The sequence below is a fragment of the Sitophilus oryzae genome, unplaced genomic scaffold, assembly GCF_002938485.1.
Source record: "Sitophilus oryzae breed Bouriz unplaced genomic scaffold, Soryzae_2.0 scaffold_556_pilon_pilon, whole genome shotgun sequence".
NCBI lineage: Eukaryota > Metazoa > Arthropoda > Insecta > Coleoptera > Curculionidae > Sitophilus > Sitophilus oryzae.
The window spans coordinates 281,966-303,276 of NW_022147147.1; the positions used below are offsets into that span (position 1 = coordinate 281,966).

General features: G+C 34.3%; 1 protein-coding gene across 1 annotated transcript; it reads right to left on the minus strand.

Moving 5' to 3' along the window:
* Positions 1-3,911: 3,911 nt before the first annotated feature.
* Positions 3,912-5,137, minus strand: LOC115887231 (forkhead box protein D3-like). The gene is given in 2 exon segments (XM_030906596.1): positions 3,912-4,396; positions 4,399-5,137. Coding segments are annotated over 2 exon segments (972 nt in total). The 5' UTR covers positions 4,886-5,137.
* Positions 5,138-21,311: the final 16,174 nt, after the last annotated feature.

Below are 21,311 nucleotides of genomic sequence, written 5' to 3' on the forward strand. Positions count from 1 at the left end.
TATTTTTTCAGAAAAAAAAAATGAAATTTGGTATGTTAGTAGGTATGCGACATAAATTAGGATTAATTGACGTATTCAATTGTTTTTTGTCACTTCCTGTTTCACTGGAAATTACTACTAATTTTTTATTTTTAAATGGCACCCTCGATATATTTCTACTTTATGACATTTCTCATCTTTTGATATTTTCGATTAAAAATACGATTTTGGCATCTTTTCGACCGGCCAGGACAAGACACGAAAAACATTAGACGATCAAATCTAATTTTCCAAGGCTCCTTGTTTAAAAATTAGTGTTTTTAACAGAGCCATGGCACTCTACATTGAAATTTAAAATATAATGTTTTTTGAACGAAAATTTCAAAAGTTGACATAAGATATGTCATTCTACTCAGAGTGTCATTTTCTATCGAATAAAGTGGAAATATACCGAGGTGCCATTTAAAAATCAAAAGTTTTAGTCATTTCCGGTGAAACAGGAAGTGGCCAAAAACAATTGAACAGTCAATCAATCCTAATTTATGTCTAATTCTAACATACCAAATCTCGGTTTTTATGTAAAAAAATAAAAAATTTATAGGGGTGAGTCAATTTCGAGACGCACCCGGTAAACAAAGAACAACAACCGCAAACTAAGATTGAAAGAAGAGAAGAATTTTGGAGTATCTTTAAGTGAAAAGAATTATAATAACTATGGGGGGGGGGCGCCAGATAGGGTACTCGCCCGGTCTTAATATTTCCCTTCCGCCGGCCCTGTGTGCCGGTCAAGCTTAATCACGTGACTAAAAGTTTATTTGGTATAAACTGTAGAAAGAATGGAAACATTATCTCTGTTATGTTTCCGTACTCGTATATTTAGTTTGATACTCTCATAAGAATCTAATTGGCTGTCATTTGAAATATCTTTTATAGTTTAAAATTAGTCACATAAAGGCACATCTACCATGAATCCATGTTTAATCTTTTTTAATCCAATATTGATTCACCTTTACGTCATCGAAAATTTAACAACCGTTTATAAGAAGATTTTTTTTTATTAAAGTAATACTAACAGTGTATATAAGGTGCAGTTGAACAAAACTGGATTAAATTGAAAAAAACTATATAGATAAAGTTGAAACAAATAATATTTTTACTTAGGAGTGCCTTATTCCATGTGAGAATATGCTTATTTTAAGCTGACTAGGCTGGCATTTTAAACTGCATGTGAACACACGCAGAATAATATTTTTTTGTAGCTAACCAAGTCATACACGTCTACATCTCTGTATCTGTATCTACCGTTTGTCTTGTGATAAAAAACAAGAATTCCAGTGTAAATGTTATTTCTCTTCAATGCTAAGCAGGTCTAACTAAACAAATGTTATTTGAATGGACTAACAGTTAATTTTTATTTGCTGGAAGGCTTTACAGCATCGTTGTTTTTAATCCTTCAAATCCGCCGGTCTATTAATACAGAGAGGCATGAGTGTAAAAATATGAGAGTATAATATGTGTAAAAAAATCAAGAATATACTTAAAGTATCATTTAAGGAAACATCAAAGGTAACAATAGAATTTTTAAGCGCAAAGTATTAATAAAAGTCAGCTAAAACAAAATAAAGGATATACAAAAGTTATTTTTTAATGTTCAGCAGTCTAAATGCCAGAATTATGTGTATAAAATAATTATTAGTTTATGAATTTACAGTATTCATTTTTAGTGTATTTTAATAATATCGAAAGACGTAACAAAACCAATATATACATATGATTTAATTTATAAAAAATAACAAAATATTATAAAATCTCAAAATATTTATTAAATGGAAAATTTACAAGTTACACAGGTATTGCAAACAAACTTTATTTTTGAGCGCTTGTTTACAGATTACATTCTAATATTAAAATGTTATTAATAGGTACCTGGTTCCTGAGATATATCTATGTTCCTGAGATATAACTATATATCCTGAGATATATCTATGTAATTTATTTTTTCATCTGAATCAGTTTGAAAATTTCGTGAAAGGTACGTGAGTTTTTTAAGTCAGTTTACTTTACTCTGCCTACTATTGTTTGTAGGAACAACGCCAACAACAAACAACGCTTTATTGTGCAAAAAGCCAAAACAGCTTCATCGACAAAGCACTCACAAAACAGACAAAAGCACAAAAAAATAAACAAACAACAAAAAATACACAATACAAATCATACAATTCAAAAAAATTTAAGTCATTAAAATTACAAAAAGAACATACATGAACAACTGCAGAACCGTAAGCAGTAAATAGATATAATTTTAAGAGCTATAAAATATTAAATACTTGACCTTTGACCAGTGTGTGAGATGATCAAAATTTTGAAATTCAAAATTGTTCATGATTAAACATCAACAAAAAAGTCGTTTACCGCATATAGCGCTCTCTCCAGTAAGTATGATTTCAGAGCTTTGCGAAATGCGGGAAAGAATGAAAGCAACTTGATTCAATGGCTACTTAACTAGTTCTGAGCTCGGGGTTGGCAGATAAAGATCGTGCTCCGCATTCCTAAGTGGATAGTTAGGAGATGGCCTTTCGGGAATAGCAGATATGTGCTTGTGGATTAAGCAAACGAATTCAAAAATGAATAAAGAAGGAAGAGTCAGTATTATGAAATTTTTAAAGGAATTCTGGCAGTGAGTTCTACTGTTCAGTCCCAATAAATATCGAACTGCTCTCTGTAGTAATTCTGCTGACTTTGCAGAAACTGGGCCACCATAGCGGAGGCATGGTGGTCTCTCATCGTTAAGTTCGGAGAGAGTCTCTTGTATCGTTTCCGTCGTCTCAAAAAACTACCGTTATCTTCCGCTAAAGGATCTAAGGTCCAGTAGTTACCTTTACCAGGATTACCAGGTTCTCGAGGTATCTTGATGAAACAATCATTCAAGGAGAGGTTGTATCTTATCGAGTTTTGCCAGGCGGGGAATTTTTCCCTGTAGTATCCGAATCTGGTCATAATAAACTCACAAATTCCACTCAAAGTAAGTTTCTTTTGAGGCGATTGAAGTATGATATGAGTAAGGTGGTTTAATCATCTGTCCGGATTTCTTCATGGATTTGTCGCTGTAATATCCTCGGTTTTGATGGATGTTTGAGATTCTACTGAGCCACGGAGATCAAGCGGACTGTCCGGCATAGGGTAGCGTTGTTCCAGCATGTCTCCTTCCTTGATATCTTCCGTCGCCAGGTGACGACAGTCCTCTTCCATCGCTAGCATTTGTCAAAAATGTCACAATGCAGAATCATTGAATATTATTATCATTTATTTTCAACATTCAAAATTGTTTAGATAAAAATAAATGAAAATACAAGATTATATTTTATCAAGACAATAAATTAATTTTTTGTTATATTTTTGTGTTCTCTCTTATCATTTTAGAAATTTTCTTTAAAAGGTCTTAATTTATTGTAAGAGGAAATTAGAAGTAAAGAGAAGATAATTTTATTTTTCTTTCTAAGATATATAAAGTTCTTAAGCAAATTTTAGTACATTTATCTGCATTGTTTAATAGAAATTATAAGGTATTTTGTATGTAAAAATAAACTACGATAAGTAAATTACTGGGTCTTTTATTATTTTCAAATATACACAAATATATTATTAGAGTAATCATCTAAAACTTATTAAACTAAGTTGGTGTAATGACTTTTTATATTTATATACACAGTATAAGGAAATGTAAAATATACAATATACAGCCTCTAATGAGATTTATCTACATCGACACTAAAACTAACATTAGCCTTACTCTAAAAGTCTACAACGTTATACATAATAAATATTGCAACAAAATAATCACATTACAGTCTATATTAAAATCTTTGGTCTTACATTATAAAAGATTCATCGAACGAACATTTCGGGTTCCACATTAAGTCTAAGAGAAAACTTCACCTTGTCCAATCGTCGTTGGACGATAATGAGAAAAACGCACTCATTTGGTTATGTAAACGAGGCAACACTATGTCCGGACTTTGAGAATTGCTTTTCCTCGAGATATCTGGTTTATTTCCTGCTTTACTCTCGTTACCGATGATTGAATCTATCGAAAATCCATTCTTCGCTTTCTTGTGAATCTCCGTCGGAAGATAGTCCTCGGTATCAGACACTGGAGTAACGCTAGTTGGTTGAACTGGAACGGGTTTACAGATGTTTGGTTGTGCAATTAATCCCAAAGGTGGTATTCCGAATCTGGACAGGTCCATTGGACTTAAAAGAGGTAATCCGTTAGAGAGACTTGTAGGAATACCTGGTAAGTACGTGTAAGGATTGTGAAGACTCGCATGACTGAACAAACTGTTGTGGTAGTTCTCCTGACTTTGCAGAAACTGAGCTACCATAGCAGAGGCATGGTGGTCTCTCATCATTAAGTTCGAGATGGTCTCTTGTATCGTTTCCGTCGCCTCAAAACTACCGTTATCGAACATGTCTCTGCTAAAGGATCTAAGGTCCAGTAGTTACCTTTACCAGGATTTCCAGGTTCTCGAGGTATTTTGATGAAGCAATCGTTCAAGGAGAGGTTGTGTCTTATCGAGTTTTGCCAGGCAGGGAATTTTTCTCTGTAGTACCCGAATCTGGTCATAATAAACTCGCAAATTCCACTCAAAGTCAGTTTCTTTTGAGGCGATTGCAGTATTGCCATGGTGATTAGAGCGATATACGAGTAAGGTGGTTTAATCATCTGTCCGGATTTCTTCATGGATTTATCGCTGTAATTATCCTCGGTTTTGATGGATGTTTGAGATTCTACTGAGCCACGGAGATCAAGCGGACTGTCCGGCATAGGGTAGCGTTGTTCCAGCATGTCTCCTTCCTTGATGTCTTCCGTCGTCAGGTGACGGCAGTCCTCTTCCATCGCTAGCATTTCAGTCAAAAATGTCACAAATTGTCACTGAATCGAACACAATAAGCGCGGAACACTAACCGGCCGCGGTACTAACGTGACGTCTGTTGATGAATGAGCGCTTGGAAAAACAGTCGTACCTTTTTAATAAGAACGTAGTCCCTGTTATCTCTAAATCACTGCACATCGGTATACAGAGATAAGAGATATGAGGCGGTGTAGTTTAGTAACACACCCACTTCGATAAGTCGGCGATGGCACGATGACGGTCCAGTCGGCAGATTGGGTCGTCGGTGACTGCTTTCTGGCAATGTTATACCAATATTATCTTGCCAAGAACAATGATGGTTCAAGCCACCACATTTCCGGCAACGATGTGCGAAAACAAAGCGGTCTGGTCCGGTGGAGGGGGATGCGGGCACGCCCCCAGCGAGCCGTCGTTCCGCCCATTTCACCCCTAAGGTATCGGGGTTTTACGTAGGGATTTGCACACGTTCCTAAAGTACGATTGTTATTCGGCCTGAATGTCGCCCGGATTGATTTTTTTCCTTGTCGCTCTCTCTGTCTTTGCCCGCGTCGGTCTCGCTCGCGCCCTTATTCGTTTTGCCGCCGACCCCAACTTGACAAATAAAATAATTTTCGTATTCGATGATGCCACCGGGTGGGGGGTGTGCAGGAGGGAAATGTACAGATGCGGCTTGTAGCGATGTCGGGGATGAATCGAGCCGTTCGCGCACGGATAAGCACCGTAATGTAATCGAATAAATGTATATTTATGTATTTTGTAGCTTTTAATATTTTTGCTTTAAACATTTTTCTAAACGAAGTTTTTGTATATTTTAGTGGATCTTTTTACATGCTTACTTTAAGTTTATTATAGTCAAATCTTTTTTTTTAATGATATTATTAATAAACACTAAATGATCAAGAATAATTACTGATTTTGTTTCTATCAATCGTTCCTTTTATTAATAATATCTTTCTTAACTATTCCATACAGGCTTGATGGATCGCTTCATTGCTTCATGCTGCCACCATCGCCGAAACGGGTTTAAATAACGAGTATACGAAAAATGTATTATATAATTATTCAGTGTTAAGAAGTATAATTTGTGAAAATTCTAAAAATAAAAAAGTAAATATTTTGATCTTCAGACGGCCTAACTTGTATTATAATTTATTATTCCAGCTAAAATAACTTTTTAGATGAGCATCTACGGTAGCGAGCATAATTTTAATGATTTTTTAATAATTGTTTTTAATGATTTAACAATTTTGCTAGTGGGGTCATAGTTGAGGTTCTTTCGGCTGTAACGATATTTTTGAAAGGTCCATGATATTCATAAAACATAATCAATAGTTGATTAAAAAAAGTATACCATTAATATTGCAAATTATATTTTATCCTGTCATAGTATGTCTATTTAATTTTTTAATTGTGTAACGAGCACCTTGTTTACTCACTTGTTTTGTCGAACTGCTTGAATCCATTTTTGCTTTTCATCCAATCAGTGTGAGAAACTATGAAGCTATAAAATGTAGAATGATGTTTCGGGAAAGATGAATATCCGGGGAAGTTGAGTTATTGAATGTTATTACGCTCTCCTTACGCGTTTACATTTTTTTGGCTATTTTATTAACATTTGAAATTGTCACAACACAAGACGCCTAGTTCGAATTAGGGGAGAGCGGGTACAATTGTAACGCGGTACAAATGTAACAGATACCATAACTTTTTTAAATTCAAATACATTATTATGGCACCCGGTCAGTTATTCAAATTCAAGACTCAGTACAATCTGACGACAGTTGAGACTTTTGCAATGGTGCAGTGACATAACAATAGAGCTATATCTATTTATCGACACAAAAGCAAAACTTAAGCCATTTTATCAGTTCTTAAATAACTATCATATCTCATAGTTTACAGTCAATGTAGGTATATACTTTTGTAGCCTATGCATGTATATTTAACATGATATGGTTCAGTTTAAGGTAAATTTTGCTCTAGTTTTTTAATTTCAATAAAAGTGCAGGGTTGTCAGTTCGGTACAATTGTAACAATTGCAAAGGGTACTTCTGTAACATGTTACAGTGATACCTACCCATTGTTTCGTTAGATGTACTCATTTTTTTAATTAACATGCCTAAGTAAAAATAATTAATAGTGATAAGGGACCTACAAAACAACTTATAAAAAGAGCTGCGGATTTGGTTGTGAACGAAAATCTTGGATTTCGACAAGTTGCTAGAAGTTTGGACCTCTGTCATGTAACACTTTTCCGTTATTTAAAAAAAATACAAGCTGGTGAAACTCCTAAAGTGGTTACAATCCACATACTCGAATTTTATCCCCCGAACAAGAAAAAGCATTTTTGGAAAAAAGGGAAATTCGCAAGTTGATATTTTTTTAAAGTTTTTAATTATCTTGTTTTTAATATTGTATTTTTTATAGGCGCATTAGTTTTTTTTAGAACGCTGTTTGGAAAAATCTACGATTGTGACTAGGTTAGAATTATTCTTAGAAAAAATTCTATAGAATAGGTATAACTTTTGAAGATTGTTGTCTGCACCAGTTTTTTCACATATTGTAAATAAAAGTTGGCATTCATTTTCTAGCAATTATTATTATTTGAATGCATCCAAATCATATCTTAACGTTTGTCAGATTCTAGGAGCTAAAATTTTATTTGCTTCAGATGAAAAATCAATATACTAAACACGTTACATTTGTCCCTCCTCTATGTTACAACTGTACCACCGCGGGGTACAATTGTAACACATGTCATCACACCACTGTTGCCTTTTTTAAGACTACATAGGTGAATATACCTTCGATTTCTTATGTGCATTTTGATGATAAATGTCTAGGCTATCTAAAGATAATAAGTACACTTCGCGAAATTTCTCATTCTATTTTTGAAAAATAAATTTCTAAAAACTGTTACAACTGTACCCGCTCTCCCCTACACAGGTCTGCGATCAAAAAGCTATTTGGTTACTTTCAACTGATTTCCACGTATTTTGTTGTGCTAAACACGAAAAAAATATTGAAAAAAATTCTAGACGTCCGGATACTTAACAAAATCCAAAATTCCTATAGTAATGATTGTATTTTTATTTTTTTTTGATATTTTTATTTATTAATGTCATGGTCTGTGCCAGATCCGTTTGCATTGCATTTTTAATTTTGTGTTAATTAAAAGCAGAAATTTATTGTTGCCAGGAGTGTCTTCTTCGTGGTTCCGATATCGCGAAAAGGAGTTCGTTACTTATTTTGCCCAGGAGAACGAGTTAGTTTATTGCACCAATGTTGAAGGTTTGATGGAAAAATATGATTCTTCGCAATGGTGTCAATTTATAGATTCATCAAAAAGTCTTAAAGCTGTTTTGATTCACAATGGCGGGGCTGCTATGCCTCCATTTCTGTAGATCATTCCGTACACCTCAAGGAAACCTATGAACTTGGAATTGGTTCTTCGCAAACTGGACTATGGTTGGCAAGTGTGTGGGAATTTTAAAGTCTTGTATATGTTTCTTGGACAACAAGCTGGTTTTACAAAATACCCTTGTTTTCTGTGTTTATGGGATAGTCGAGACAGACAAAATCACTGGACTAAGAAGAGTTGGCCGCCGAGGGAGCTCAAAGTTGGTGAAAAGAATGTTCTCCGAGAGACATTGGTACCACGCCAAAAAGTTCTTTTACCACCTCTTCACATAAACTTGGAATTAATGAATCTATTCGTAAAATCACTTCCACGAGATGGAGATTGTTTCAAATATTTGCTGGCCAAGTTTTCAGGCCTCTCGGAGGCAAAAATAAAGGAAGGTGTGTTTGTCGGACCAAACATTAGAAGGCTTATGACTGATCAACTGTTTATTAATACTATGACGGATCCTCAAAAAGAAGGGTGGATTGCATTTAAGGAAGTTATTGAGAAATTTCTCTACAATAACAAAGATCCAAACTACAAGCAAATCGTCGATAGAATGCTAGAAGCATTTAAATCTTTAGATTGCTTGATGAGTCATAAAGTGCATTTTCTCCAATCCCAGCTTGATTACTTTCCGGAAAACCTGGGAGCTGTAAGTGAAGAGCAAGGTGAACGATTCCATCAGGATATCAAAGAGATGGAAAAAAGATACCAAGGAAGATGGAACGTTTCAATGATGGCAGACTACTGTTGGATGCTTCAGAGAGACATTCCGAACGCTACCCATAAGCGTAAATGTACCAGACGAAGCGTCAATTAACGTTTCTTTTTTTGTGGCAGGATTAATCTGGACGAATCTATTTATCAACCATTATTAAATTTATTAAATTTATTATATGGAGTGCGTCTCGAAAGTAACTCACCCCTATAACTTATTTATTTTTCAATAAAAAACGAGATTTGGTATGTTAGTATATGACATAAATTAGGATTCATTGAGGTATTCAATCGTTTTTGGTCACTTCCTGTTTCATCGGAAATGAATAGGACTTTGATTTTTAAATGGCACCCTCGGACACTCTGAGTAGAATGACATAAGCCATGTCAACTTTTGAAATTTTCTCTTAAAACAAAATCGTATTTTAAATTGCCATGGCTGTATTAAAAACACTAATTTTTAATAAAGAAGCCTTTGAAAAATAGATTTGATCGTCTAATGTTTTTTGTGACTTGTCCTGGACGGTTAAAAGATGCCCAAATCGTATTTTTAATCATATCTCAATTTTCTCAAATGGAACAAGGGTGGCTCATTAGCATATTTGGAAATAGCAATTTTTGGTACCACACACTTGGTATTTCAAGTTAAATTGTCGTTATGAACAGTTACAATTTCAAATAAACCATATGCGAAAATGTCAAAAGTTGACATATGATATGTCATTCTATTCAGAGTGTCATATTCTATCGAATAAAGTAGAAATATACCAAGGGTGCCATTTAAAAATCAATAGTTGTTGTCATTTTCGGTGAAACAGAAAGTGACCAAAAACAATGGACTACGCGTCATTTAATGGTAATTTATGTCATATACTAACGTACCAAATTTCGTTTTTTACCTGAAAAAAATAAAAAGTTACAGGGGCAAGCCACTTTTCAAACGCATCCGGCATGTATAATAAAATACTTTATTTTATTTTGCTGTTGAAAAAAAAGTAAATCTTATAAGCAGTGTTAATGTATGTTATAAATGAATTAAAAATAATCCAACGCGAAAAATGTATATTCAATAACATTTGAAAATATCTGTTTGTATATGTTTTTTAGTATAATATGTTTTAAACAAAGTTATACAAAATACGTAATTTTAATCAACATATTAAAATAAAATACCGAGCAAAACGTATACAGCAAAATAATTTCACAAATAAATATCGGAAAATTGACTTTCTAGAATGTTCTGATAACTTATTATTCTACATTACATATTTATTTATATTAATAAATTATTCTACATTAAATTTATTGCTTATTTCAATAATATATTGAATAATTCTTTGCACTGATATATTTTTATAAATTGTCAATTTAAACAATATTTTTATTAATCAATATTTACATAGTTTTTTATTTGTAGACTATTTAAGTGTATATCTATACAGGATGAGTCTTAAATAAGTGCAAATATTTTTCGGGGTAGTACCTATATTTCGACGCCAGAAACATGTAGGTATGAGCAAGTATGAGTTTTTTTCGCGAAACGAAAAAATAATTGGAATTTTTTTAAACATTTTTTGGAAATTTATTTAGTTTTTAGTTAAATAACATAATTTCTTGATAATAAGGCATAAGTAGTAGATTAAATTTAGAAGAAAAAAAAAACAGAAAAGATCCAGTGGTTTACAAAATTTAAGCAATTTTTTTTGGAAATTTTTAAAGCAAAATAACTGGGTTATTTTGGACTGGCTAAAGCGAAAATATATGTTTCTTTTATCGAGATCAACCAGCCCTGAAAATATTTGCACTTATTTAAGACTCACCCTGTATAAAGTATTTTAATAGAGGGATAACTATAAGTATTATTTTGCTCAGGCAAATATCTGTGGTATATTAGGTATATTAACATTGTCTAAAACATGAAATTCAAAGATCCATTTACACTTCTACAAAAAAGGCACTAAAGAAAGAACACAAAACATGTATAATATACGAAACAGCAATGTAAGAAATTTAATAATGAATTATAAAATTTGTATTAAATAATTTAAAATTAAAATTAATAAAAAAGTAATGCAAATTTATTAAGAGTTAATTTTAAAAGAAAAAAAACTTTTTAAGTGCGAATCACATATAAAGCATTATTCTACGTAATTTCTCGTAAAATTTACAACTTGATATTCATCTTTATTTTATAAACGCCTGTACATTGTAAATATCTAGTAATAATATTTTTTTAAATCACATTCCTAATTATTTTAATGCTTAGTATACATTCAGATTAATCTTGTTTTTCTTGAATTCTACCAAAATTGCAGGTAATAAAATGTTTATTGTTCAGTTCTAAATCCAATGTTGCTTTAAAGTTTTATTGCGGACATCGGAGATTAAGATATCAAAATCGAAAGAAAAAGTGTTTCTATATTTAAACTAACAAGGAAACTATTCTATAATTTATTATATAATATGTTTGAAAAAAAACGGCGTCAGCGATGGCGATGAAATGAAGATCTCTGTCATTTCATATGCAAAATTATATGCAGACTATCATCGATCGTCATTTTCAAGCCAACTGGACACCTTTTTTTTCGATCATACGGTACTTACAACTATATACATAATTTTAAATATATATTTTTGTATTGCCTCATGGTCAGAGGGGGATCTATCCACGCCTTTACAATTTTAGTCATTCTTAATATAAAATCTGAATACTCTAGCATTCACTGGTAAAAGTTTGTTTTAAAGTTAGCTGTTGAACTTTTACTGGCGTACTGTTAACAAATAAGAGAATATCGACTTTTACTAGTAAATGTTCTCTTTCCTTATTTCTGGTATTTACTGAAATACCTATATTCATTAAAAAAATGTAGTGTGGTATATAGAACTTTATAACTGTTAGGTACTACCGTATGATCGAATAATAACGGCGTCCAGTTGGCTTGGAGATGACGATCGATGACATTTTCCATATAAATTTCATATAAAATGACAGCGATCTTCATTTCATAGCCATCGCTGACACCGTTTTTATTCGATCATACGGTACTTGTGCTGATGTTCTGAAAATTTGTATTTATGTGTTTTTTATTTTTTTATTATGGTAGAAGTTGATTGATTTTGTTATAAATTTTCTTGTATAAGATATATTTCCAATGATAAATCATCTACAAAAATATGTTTTCTTTTAAAATGTTTTCCGTATGTCCTATACGTAAGAACGAAAATAACATGCAAATGACACGTCGGCACCGTATCAAACGCTGTAAATGAAACAAAATTTTATTAATTTATAACGTTGATACAAGCTATTTAGACATTTACGATCTAATTAACATTAAGTATATATTTATGCTGCCGCTTGAGCGTGTTGTTGTTAATTGCGATTATAAAATAATTATAAAATGTAGTTTATCGACGTAAGAGGTATGTCAAAAATAACTTTTATAGGATATATACGTCAGTTTCCCTTAAAGCTTATCTCCTCTGATTAAATAAACACGTAGATCATTTTGTTATAGTTTAATTTAACTTTTTTATATATAACTACACGGTTCTATAGGTGATGATAATGGTTTGTTTTTATATGTCAGCGTCATATACTGAAATCCGTCATTTCCTGAAATTCCTAGTTATTTCATGTAATTGCCGACAAACAGCGCAGCTCTTCAATTGGTACATCATCTTTTGACTGGACATTTCGAGCGTTTCCTGTAATGACGGAATTATTTTAGTTACAATGTTTGACGCTTTTAGTAAATGAATGTAGTATTTCTTTGTTTTTCATTATTTTACAAGTCTAGATGAATACCTCTTAACTAAAAATAAAAAAAAGGTTGAAAATGTAGCGGAATTAAGGAAGATAAATAAATTCTCTAACATATCGAACATAACTTGAAACTACAAATACATTGGCCATTGGTCTCAATAATTCCAGATCATTCAGTGCATTAATCACGCGTAGGTATACTACAAAATTGACAAAAAGAGGCAAACTCTCGCTTCACATGAATATTTTAATTTTTATTTTTTATTTAGTGGTCATGAGTATATAGAATGTTCGGGAGGGGGTTAATCACCGCGACCTTACAGATGTGTGTCTTCCTTTCTTGAGTTATAACTCATCATACACTATCAGGGCTTTGACAAAACCCAGTATCTAAGACGGCTTCACAGAGGCCAGCACTCAATCTCAGACATCAGCCGCATCAAAGTGTATGGCACGAATGGTTGTCGTCTCGACGCACTCAATGATGAAGTGTTCTGGTGTTTCCCCATTTTCCCCACAGAATAGTGTAGCCAAATTAGTGGTGATAATCTCAGAATATCTTCAAAATGTATGTTTTAAAAATAATTACAACAAACATTGTTTCCAAATAATTTTACAATCTTTCAAAATATTATTCAAAGCTTCAATATAGACATAAAAACAATGACACAATTCTCAGGTTAAGCTAATGTTGACACCAAACACAATAATATTAATGTAAACATATTTCATATCCACTTTAACTTCCACTTTCGTAATGATGCAGTCTAATAAAAAGTAAGAGTATAAACTATGATAAATGTGTTAGTATTGTCTATAAAATCTACGTACCTATAATTATTATATTATAATAATATAGCGTATGCAGGAATACAGGGTGTTCCTTAATGACATGCAATTATTTAAGGAGACGATTCTTGAACTTATTCTAAGAAAAAAACTTCATATGAATGTGTCCTAAACATCTTAACTTTCAGATATGCAAAAAAATATTTTATTTCTTATTTTCTTATTATATAGATAGTATACCTATTAGAGGTCATAAATAAAAGATTTGAAAAAAAATTATTCAAAAATTCTATAAACTCTGATTTTAATTTATGCATTCAACCTAGGAATATATACGGTATGTAAACTAAGAAACAAAGATAAAATGAAATTAAAGCACAATCCTGCGACGCGAATAAAAACAAAACGTTCAAAAGGGAAGGCAAATCAAATAATTTTACTGGCGCCGAAAATGAGAATATAGTTGTAAGAACTAAAGCTAAATTGCAGGCAAACCGGCGCGAACAAAACAAAGAAGGAAGCGAAAGCATTTCGAATTATTTCCATGAGGGTAGTCGAGCGCGACGTCGAGTGGATGAATCTAATATAACAACCCTTCACATTCTAATGTTAAACCATAGTTATGCATACCGAAATCCGCAGTGGCGCTCAGACTGTGAAAGCGTCTTTACGTAGCCAGGGGCGGATTCGAGAAATTGTACTGTACTTCGTTTTGCAAAGGTTCTAAAAATTTGTAAAAAATAACCTTTAAGAGTCCATTTCACTAGTCCGAAAAAGTAGGAAAATAAGCGTTCGGCATTTAACGTTTTATGTCAAACTGGCTAGGTATTTTTACACAAACGAAGAAGGAAATTAAAGATAAAGGATTATACTATATCCATATATATTGTAGCACAATTTTAGACAACTTCTTTATTTTTAAGATTTTGATGGGCAAACATCAACAAAATATTCCTTAGGTTTGGGCTAAATTTTCTCGAAAATAAAGACATAATTTACAAATATAATTTTTTAAATTCCGTTACAGTACAAAAATAGATTGAAGTTTTGTGAATACAGTGACATATAATTTATATGGTTTTGTAACAAATTGCTCGCTATTTTATGGCAAATGCTGAAGCTCTGCGAACCTTAATCAAGCTTTAATCAAAGCACGTGTGTTTGGAATTTTGTGTGTAGCTTAACACGACAGGATCGGGCTAAGCCTTAAGCAGATTTCTGAAATATAATATATATTTCATTCGGCCACACACCCGCTTTACCTGACCCTTGAAAGCGACCCGAACAGTACAGTGTGTCCCATTTTGGTTGAAATCATAGGGTATATCCGTTATTCGTGAAGATAGAAGGGTGCGGTTTGCACAAACCTGTCCCATTTTTTCGTCAAACGGAAGATGCTGCATACAAAATTTTCATAGCCCTCTTCATTTCTGAGCTACAGGGTCTTTTCAAAAATTTTGCAATTTGGGACACCCCCTGTATCTCTGTTATTGTTAAAGGTATCGAGAAGGCGAAAACTGCTTATTGTAGAACTTTTTACGTGGAATACAGTGGCGTAGTCTGTTTTTCTATCAAAAAAATATTTTTGAAAATATGAACTAAAGTTATGTTTTTTCAAATGGAACACCCTGTATATTTATAAATCATATGATTTGTCTTGCTATGAGCTTCTTAAAAATATATATGTATATCACTCTATATTTATTTTTACTATTTACTGCAATATTTAAAATATATCATTTTCTTATTAGTAGGCCGTGATAAATAACAAAAAATCAAAATGGTATTTACTAAAATAGTTATACACATATTAAAATTAATTTGGGATTGATATATTTTACTTTTGAAATAACTGTTACCACTGAAACTGTGAATATATTTTTCTTTTTTTTATAACGGGATGGGTCTGCAAATATCTAAATCTTGAATTATTAAAGCATTTTTCAGGTGTTCGACATTGTTGTAGTGCCCACGATATATTTCGTATTTCAAAAATCCCCAAAATCAGATATCGAGAACGGCGAAATCCGGGAATCGAGGAGGCTATCAATATGCGTTCATTGGTTCCAATTCATTGATTTGAAAAATAATAATTTAACAGTATTCTAATATTTCCATAGTTATGAGGGGGAATGTTCCCCATCTTGCTGAAAGTATATTTCACGAAATTAGCTAAAGGAATATCTAAAATTTCCGATACGATAGATTATTCTTACGTATACACGTATTCCAAGATTTACAAATAGCGGTAGAGAGTTAAATTTCCCTAATATATAAAGAATTTATTAGCGACTCCCAAAATAAAACAAGAGACAGATAGCAGTATACTTTTAATAATTCTTTAGTTTCTTTTATTATCAATCATGGCCTACTAATAAATATGATCGTTTAATAAAAACTTTTAAATATTGCAGTAAATAGAGAAAATAAATATAGAGTGATATATATTTTTGAGAAGCTTATGGCAAGACAGATCATATGATTTATAAATATACAGGGTGTTCCATTTAAAAAACATAACTTTAGTTCATATTTTCAAAACTATTTTTTTGGTAGAAAAACAGACTACGCGACTGTATTCTACGTAAAAAGTTCTAAAATAAACAGTTTTCACCTTCTCGATAGCTTTAACAATAACAGAGATACAGGAGCTGTCCCAAATTGCAAAATTTTCAAAAAGACCCTGTAGCTCGGAAACGAAGAAGGCTATGAAAATTTTGTTTACGGCATCTTCCGTTTGACAAAAAAGTGAGAAAGGTTTGTGCAAACCGCACCCTTCTATCTTCACTAATAACTGAGATACCGTATGATTTCAACCAAAATGGGACACCCTGTACAGTGGAATAGCCCTAACGTGGGGAAATAGAATGCTATTTTTTTAACGTTTCCAAAGACTACACACCTTTCTTTGAATGTGGTAGACAATGATTGAGTCTTCAAACTACAAAAAATTGGGACTTCCATTGTCTCTATTTATTTCAGGTTAGGATATGTAGTTGGCTGGGGTTTGGAATCCTCTTTAATCCCTCTCTGTTTTATTATATACCAAACCCTCCTCTCATTCTTTCTGTGCGTTAAAGCATTTCCAATTCTTTGCAAAGTTCCCAATGTCGCTGATGTTGGCTTCTACTGCTTCCTCTAGTCCCTCCAAAAAAAACCGTGCTCTAAAGTTTTAAAGCGTCGGTGTTCCAGTGCCGGACAGTGACAAAGCAGATGTTCTATGGTTTCTTCTTCTTCTCCGCATTCTATGTAGTAGTCGTCGATGGAAATCTTCCACCTCACGATGTTTACCCCCGTGGAGCAGTTTCCAGTGACAACACCTACAATTATGCGTACTAGATTCTTTTTGTGCTCTAGCAGTTAGCTACAGTCTTCGAGCTGTAGCGTAGTTTTCACGGTGTTGCCGCATCTCTTGCTGCTTGGCCTTGATGGTAGTTCCTATAGCTTCCTTCAGTGTGTTGATCGTTACAAGGGGGCTGTTTCGTTGCCCACCACATTGCTCTGGCCTGGCACTCAGCAGAGAGTGGCCCCGCCTTGACGCAGCCAGGACAGTGCTTCTGTCCTGATCGTGAGGTCGAAAACTAGGCAGTCCGTCACAGTTTTCGACCTCACTGATTGCATGGTGATGCTTAAAGTGTCCAAACTGTCAGAGTATATCACGATATCTCCTATTGACCTATCAGCGATTTGCCCTCGTATACACTCAAGTAGCATCTATCTGACTTCGAACTAAATCTGACCTGAAGCGACGTCAGACTTTGTGCAAATTTAGGTCGGGTGCTGGTGATACGACCGGTGACGTCGCTTTCCTATTAAAAGCGACGTCGTTGGATCCGAGTCGGTAAATCCAAAGATCTGTCGACGTACAAAATAACAACGTACCATTTTTATTAATTTCCCAACGTCGTTCCCACGTTGGCTTGCACGACGTACATATACTTGAACTAGCCCGACGTCTACCCGTTGTCCGAATAGGATACGTCTCACTAATAATCCCTAAAGTAACGTCCAATTATATTTTGTTGTGTTTTATGTTCATATTTATAACCTAATTTACGTATCTCTATTTACGTCCGTAAATACAATCCATTAAGTAGCATTTGCGACCTAATGAACATCATGAACATAACCTAATAAAAAGTTTTCGTAAACAAACTTAATTTTTTTATTATGCCTAAAAAACACTAAAAAGGCATTTAGACATTCATCTACATTTTACAAAAAGAGGTCGAGGCTTTTGCGAAATAATAATAGTAGTAGTGATGTCTTGCCTCCACCCATAAATGCTTTTTATCCGGAAGAGATGCTGCATTAGACTGGTGCATGTTAATTTCCTTTTTAAGCTTAGGAAACCAGCATACCCCATCCTCCTCCCACATGTGAGGTTAGGCTTAAATAAGTGGCTGCCCATTTTTTTAAGGAGAAAACAAAAACTAAAATATAGTTGCACAAATCTACAACTCACTGATACGCAAAGTGAGGTTACGTGGCGTACGTCGGAATTAAATACGTCATAATACGATTGCCGGTCGTCCGGTTTGATGACTTCGGTCGTGTGAGACGACTAATATTGGAGACCCGATCGGAATTGGTATATTGGTAGTTCATATTAAGTCGGACACAGAAATCCGCCATTCTTAACACGTATCCGATTGTCAGCCATTTTAAAATCGTTTTTGTTTTTAAAATTTATATTCACATTTCGATTTCTAGTAGAATAATATTGATAAGGTTGAGTTTGGGAGGAACGACAGTACAGTTTTATGATTAAACCAGCTAGAAAATTAAAAAAATATTTTGCGAGTAACTTTTTTATAGCTATTTTTAATTTCATAAATCTACCTAATTTTGAAGGCGCTCGTTGTTTTCCGGAGCATTTTAATCAGATATATCAAAAAAGTGACTTCCGTTGACAAAACTGATGTCTGGATTAATGATTCAGAATTATTATAATATGAAATTAGATAGGCACTTATAGTTATATTCGAGGAGTGATCATGAATCCATTTGTAATTAGGTAGTTTGGTTAGGTTTTTATGTATTCTTGGTAGCGAATATGAAACCAAACGTAACGTAAGTGCTTAGCGACGAATTTTAAGTGACTAAAATCCAACGTAATATGACGTTGGTAATTGGTAGAATTACATTCCCTATTAGGTCAGATACCGACGTCGAGGCGACCCGAATCTGTATTCCCCATTTAGGTGCAAATAAGGGTCGTCAGGCGGTCGAACCGACGTTGTTATTGAACGTGACGTATACCCGACGTTAGATAAAGTCCAAATGCTACTTGGGCAACTGGCCACTCCTTTGTAGCTTGTAGCATATTACAACCATCCGATAGCGTGAAAGATCGTCGGATATCTAGTTTCTTTGAGAAGATGCCTATACGTGTGCCTTCTGAAGTCACGGAAAGATCTGTGTAGACTGCTATCTTTTGAGTATTCATTACTTATTTATTTTAACTTATACAACAATTTTTTGGTTAGATGTATCAGTGAGTGTTACCGAGAGATGCGTAGATACTTATCTTAGATAGAAACTATCGGAAACAAGAAATATCATGGTATCCAATATTCAAGTAGCCCTAAAAGCGATCAACTTAGTCACCATCAATTCGAAGTTCGTTATAGAATGTATAGAGAATCTGAACAAATTAGGCAGAGCAAATAAAGTCCCCTACTCTGGGTTCCAGCCCACCAAGGGATAGAAGGTTATGAAAAAGAAAGATCTAGCTAGAAAAAGAGCAAACACTCCACTAACTGGACCAGAACCGTCCTGCTTTAAAAGTGGAAACCAAACCAAATCAGAACTCAAGAACCTGGAAGACTCTATCCGTAACCTGGAATGCAACTCCTCCAATAGTCTAAGACACTCGAAGAAATTTCTCAGAACTTCAAAGAAAAAATCAAATTTAACTTCTATATTTTGGGAATTTTCTCTTCTTCTGCTTAGGCCGCCGTCACCCTGAGATTGAGATAAGTCCCAACTGGCTATGATGGTGCTTGAAACCGCACCTCTGAAAATTTTAATCGATGTTCTTCCGAACCAACGACGCAGATCCTTAAGCTAGTAGTTTTGCTTTCTCCCCACGTATCACCTGCCCTCAATTTTGCCTTCGATGACCAGTCTGAGCACCTCGTATCGATCGCCACTCATGATGTGACCGACGTACTGTAACTTCCTTTCCTTCACTGTTGATGGGAGCTCTTTATCTGTACCCATCCGCCTGAGTACCTCCTTATTTGTCACTCTATCCATCCAGAATATACACAGCATACGACGATACAAGTACATTTCAAAAGCGTTAATGCGGTTTTCCAATGTCTGATTGAGTGTCCAACTCTCAGAGCCGTAGAGAAATACTGGAAAGAGGTAGTAACGCAACATAACATGCGCAGTTCGAGGCTTAGATCTCGGCTGGAGAAGAGGGTTTTCATGGAAGCAAAAGTATCTACGTCTGGCCTGTTCGATCTTCGCTAAAATTTCAGTTTTGGGGTCGCAAGCGTCGTTAACGTGGGCTTCTGTAGATACTTTATGGACGATACTTGTTCTACCACCTTCTTGTTGATTCTTAGGACAGTCTTTCCCGGTGTTTTGGAAAATACAACAAGTTTAGTTAACATTGATGTGTAAAGCTTGATTTTCATGCATCCGTTGTCCGACGATACGATGATACGATTTTAATTTTATTGGTTAAATTTAAAGTCTTCGATTGGTTAACCATTTCTAACCAATCGAAATCTTTAAATTCAACCAATAAAATTAATATCGTATCATCGTATCGTCGGATAACGGATGCATGAAAATCAAACTTAATCCGTATTGCATGCTATGTTCAACGATGCAGTCCATCATGTTCAAAAGGTGTAGAATGTTGTCAGCCAGTTCGACCGTATCATTTAGAATTTTTAGAATTTAGAATGAGTGGGAGGGGGGTTAATCACTTCGACCTTACAGATCCATTGTGTCCCCCTTTCTTGAATCATAACTCATCATACAGTCCCAGGGCTTTGACAAAAGCCAGTATCTGGGACGGTTTTATAGAGGGTAGTTCTCCATCTCCAATATCAGTCGTACCAAAATTCGTGAATGTTTGTCGTCTCAGCGCACTCCAGTGATGAGGTGTACTGGTGTTTCACCATCTTCCCACAGAATCTGCATTCGCCGTTTTTTTTTAGCTTCAATCTACTGAGGAATTGTTGTTGGGGAGACAGTGTCCTGTTAAAAACCCGTGACCAATCGAGATTGTTCTTACTCAGACAGGAAGATCTGTGATTTATCTTGATCATAAGCCCCATAGAAACTTCTTCAGGTGTCTAGACCATTTTGCAAGAGATTCCTTTTCCAGGTTGCGGATGGAATCTTCCCAGGTTCTTGAGTTCCATAGCAGGTTGGATTTACCACTTGGAAAACTCAGAACGGTTCTGGTCCAGTTAATTGGGTGTTCGCTCCTTTCCTAGCTAGATTGGCGCTTTTCGTGCCTTCCCTATCCCCTTGGTAGTGTTTAATGTAGGAGGGCTTTTTGTTTCTTTGCCTAATTTATTCAGCTTCTCTATGCATTCTTTGACCAATTTCAATTGATTGATACTAGGTTGATCGCCTTTGCTTGCTGCTTGGCTATCAGATAAGATGGCTATTTCTTGTTTCCGATAGTTCCTAAGATAAGTTGTACGCATCTCTCGATAGCGTAGATTTCTATATGGGATACTAGGGTAGGAGTGCCCAGCAATACGTAGCG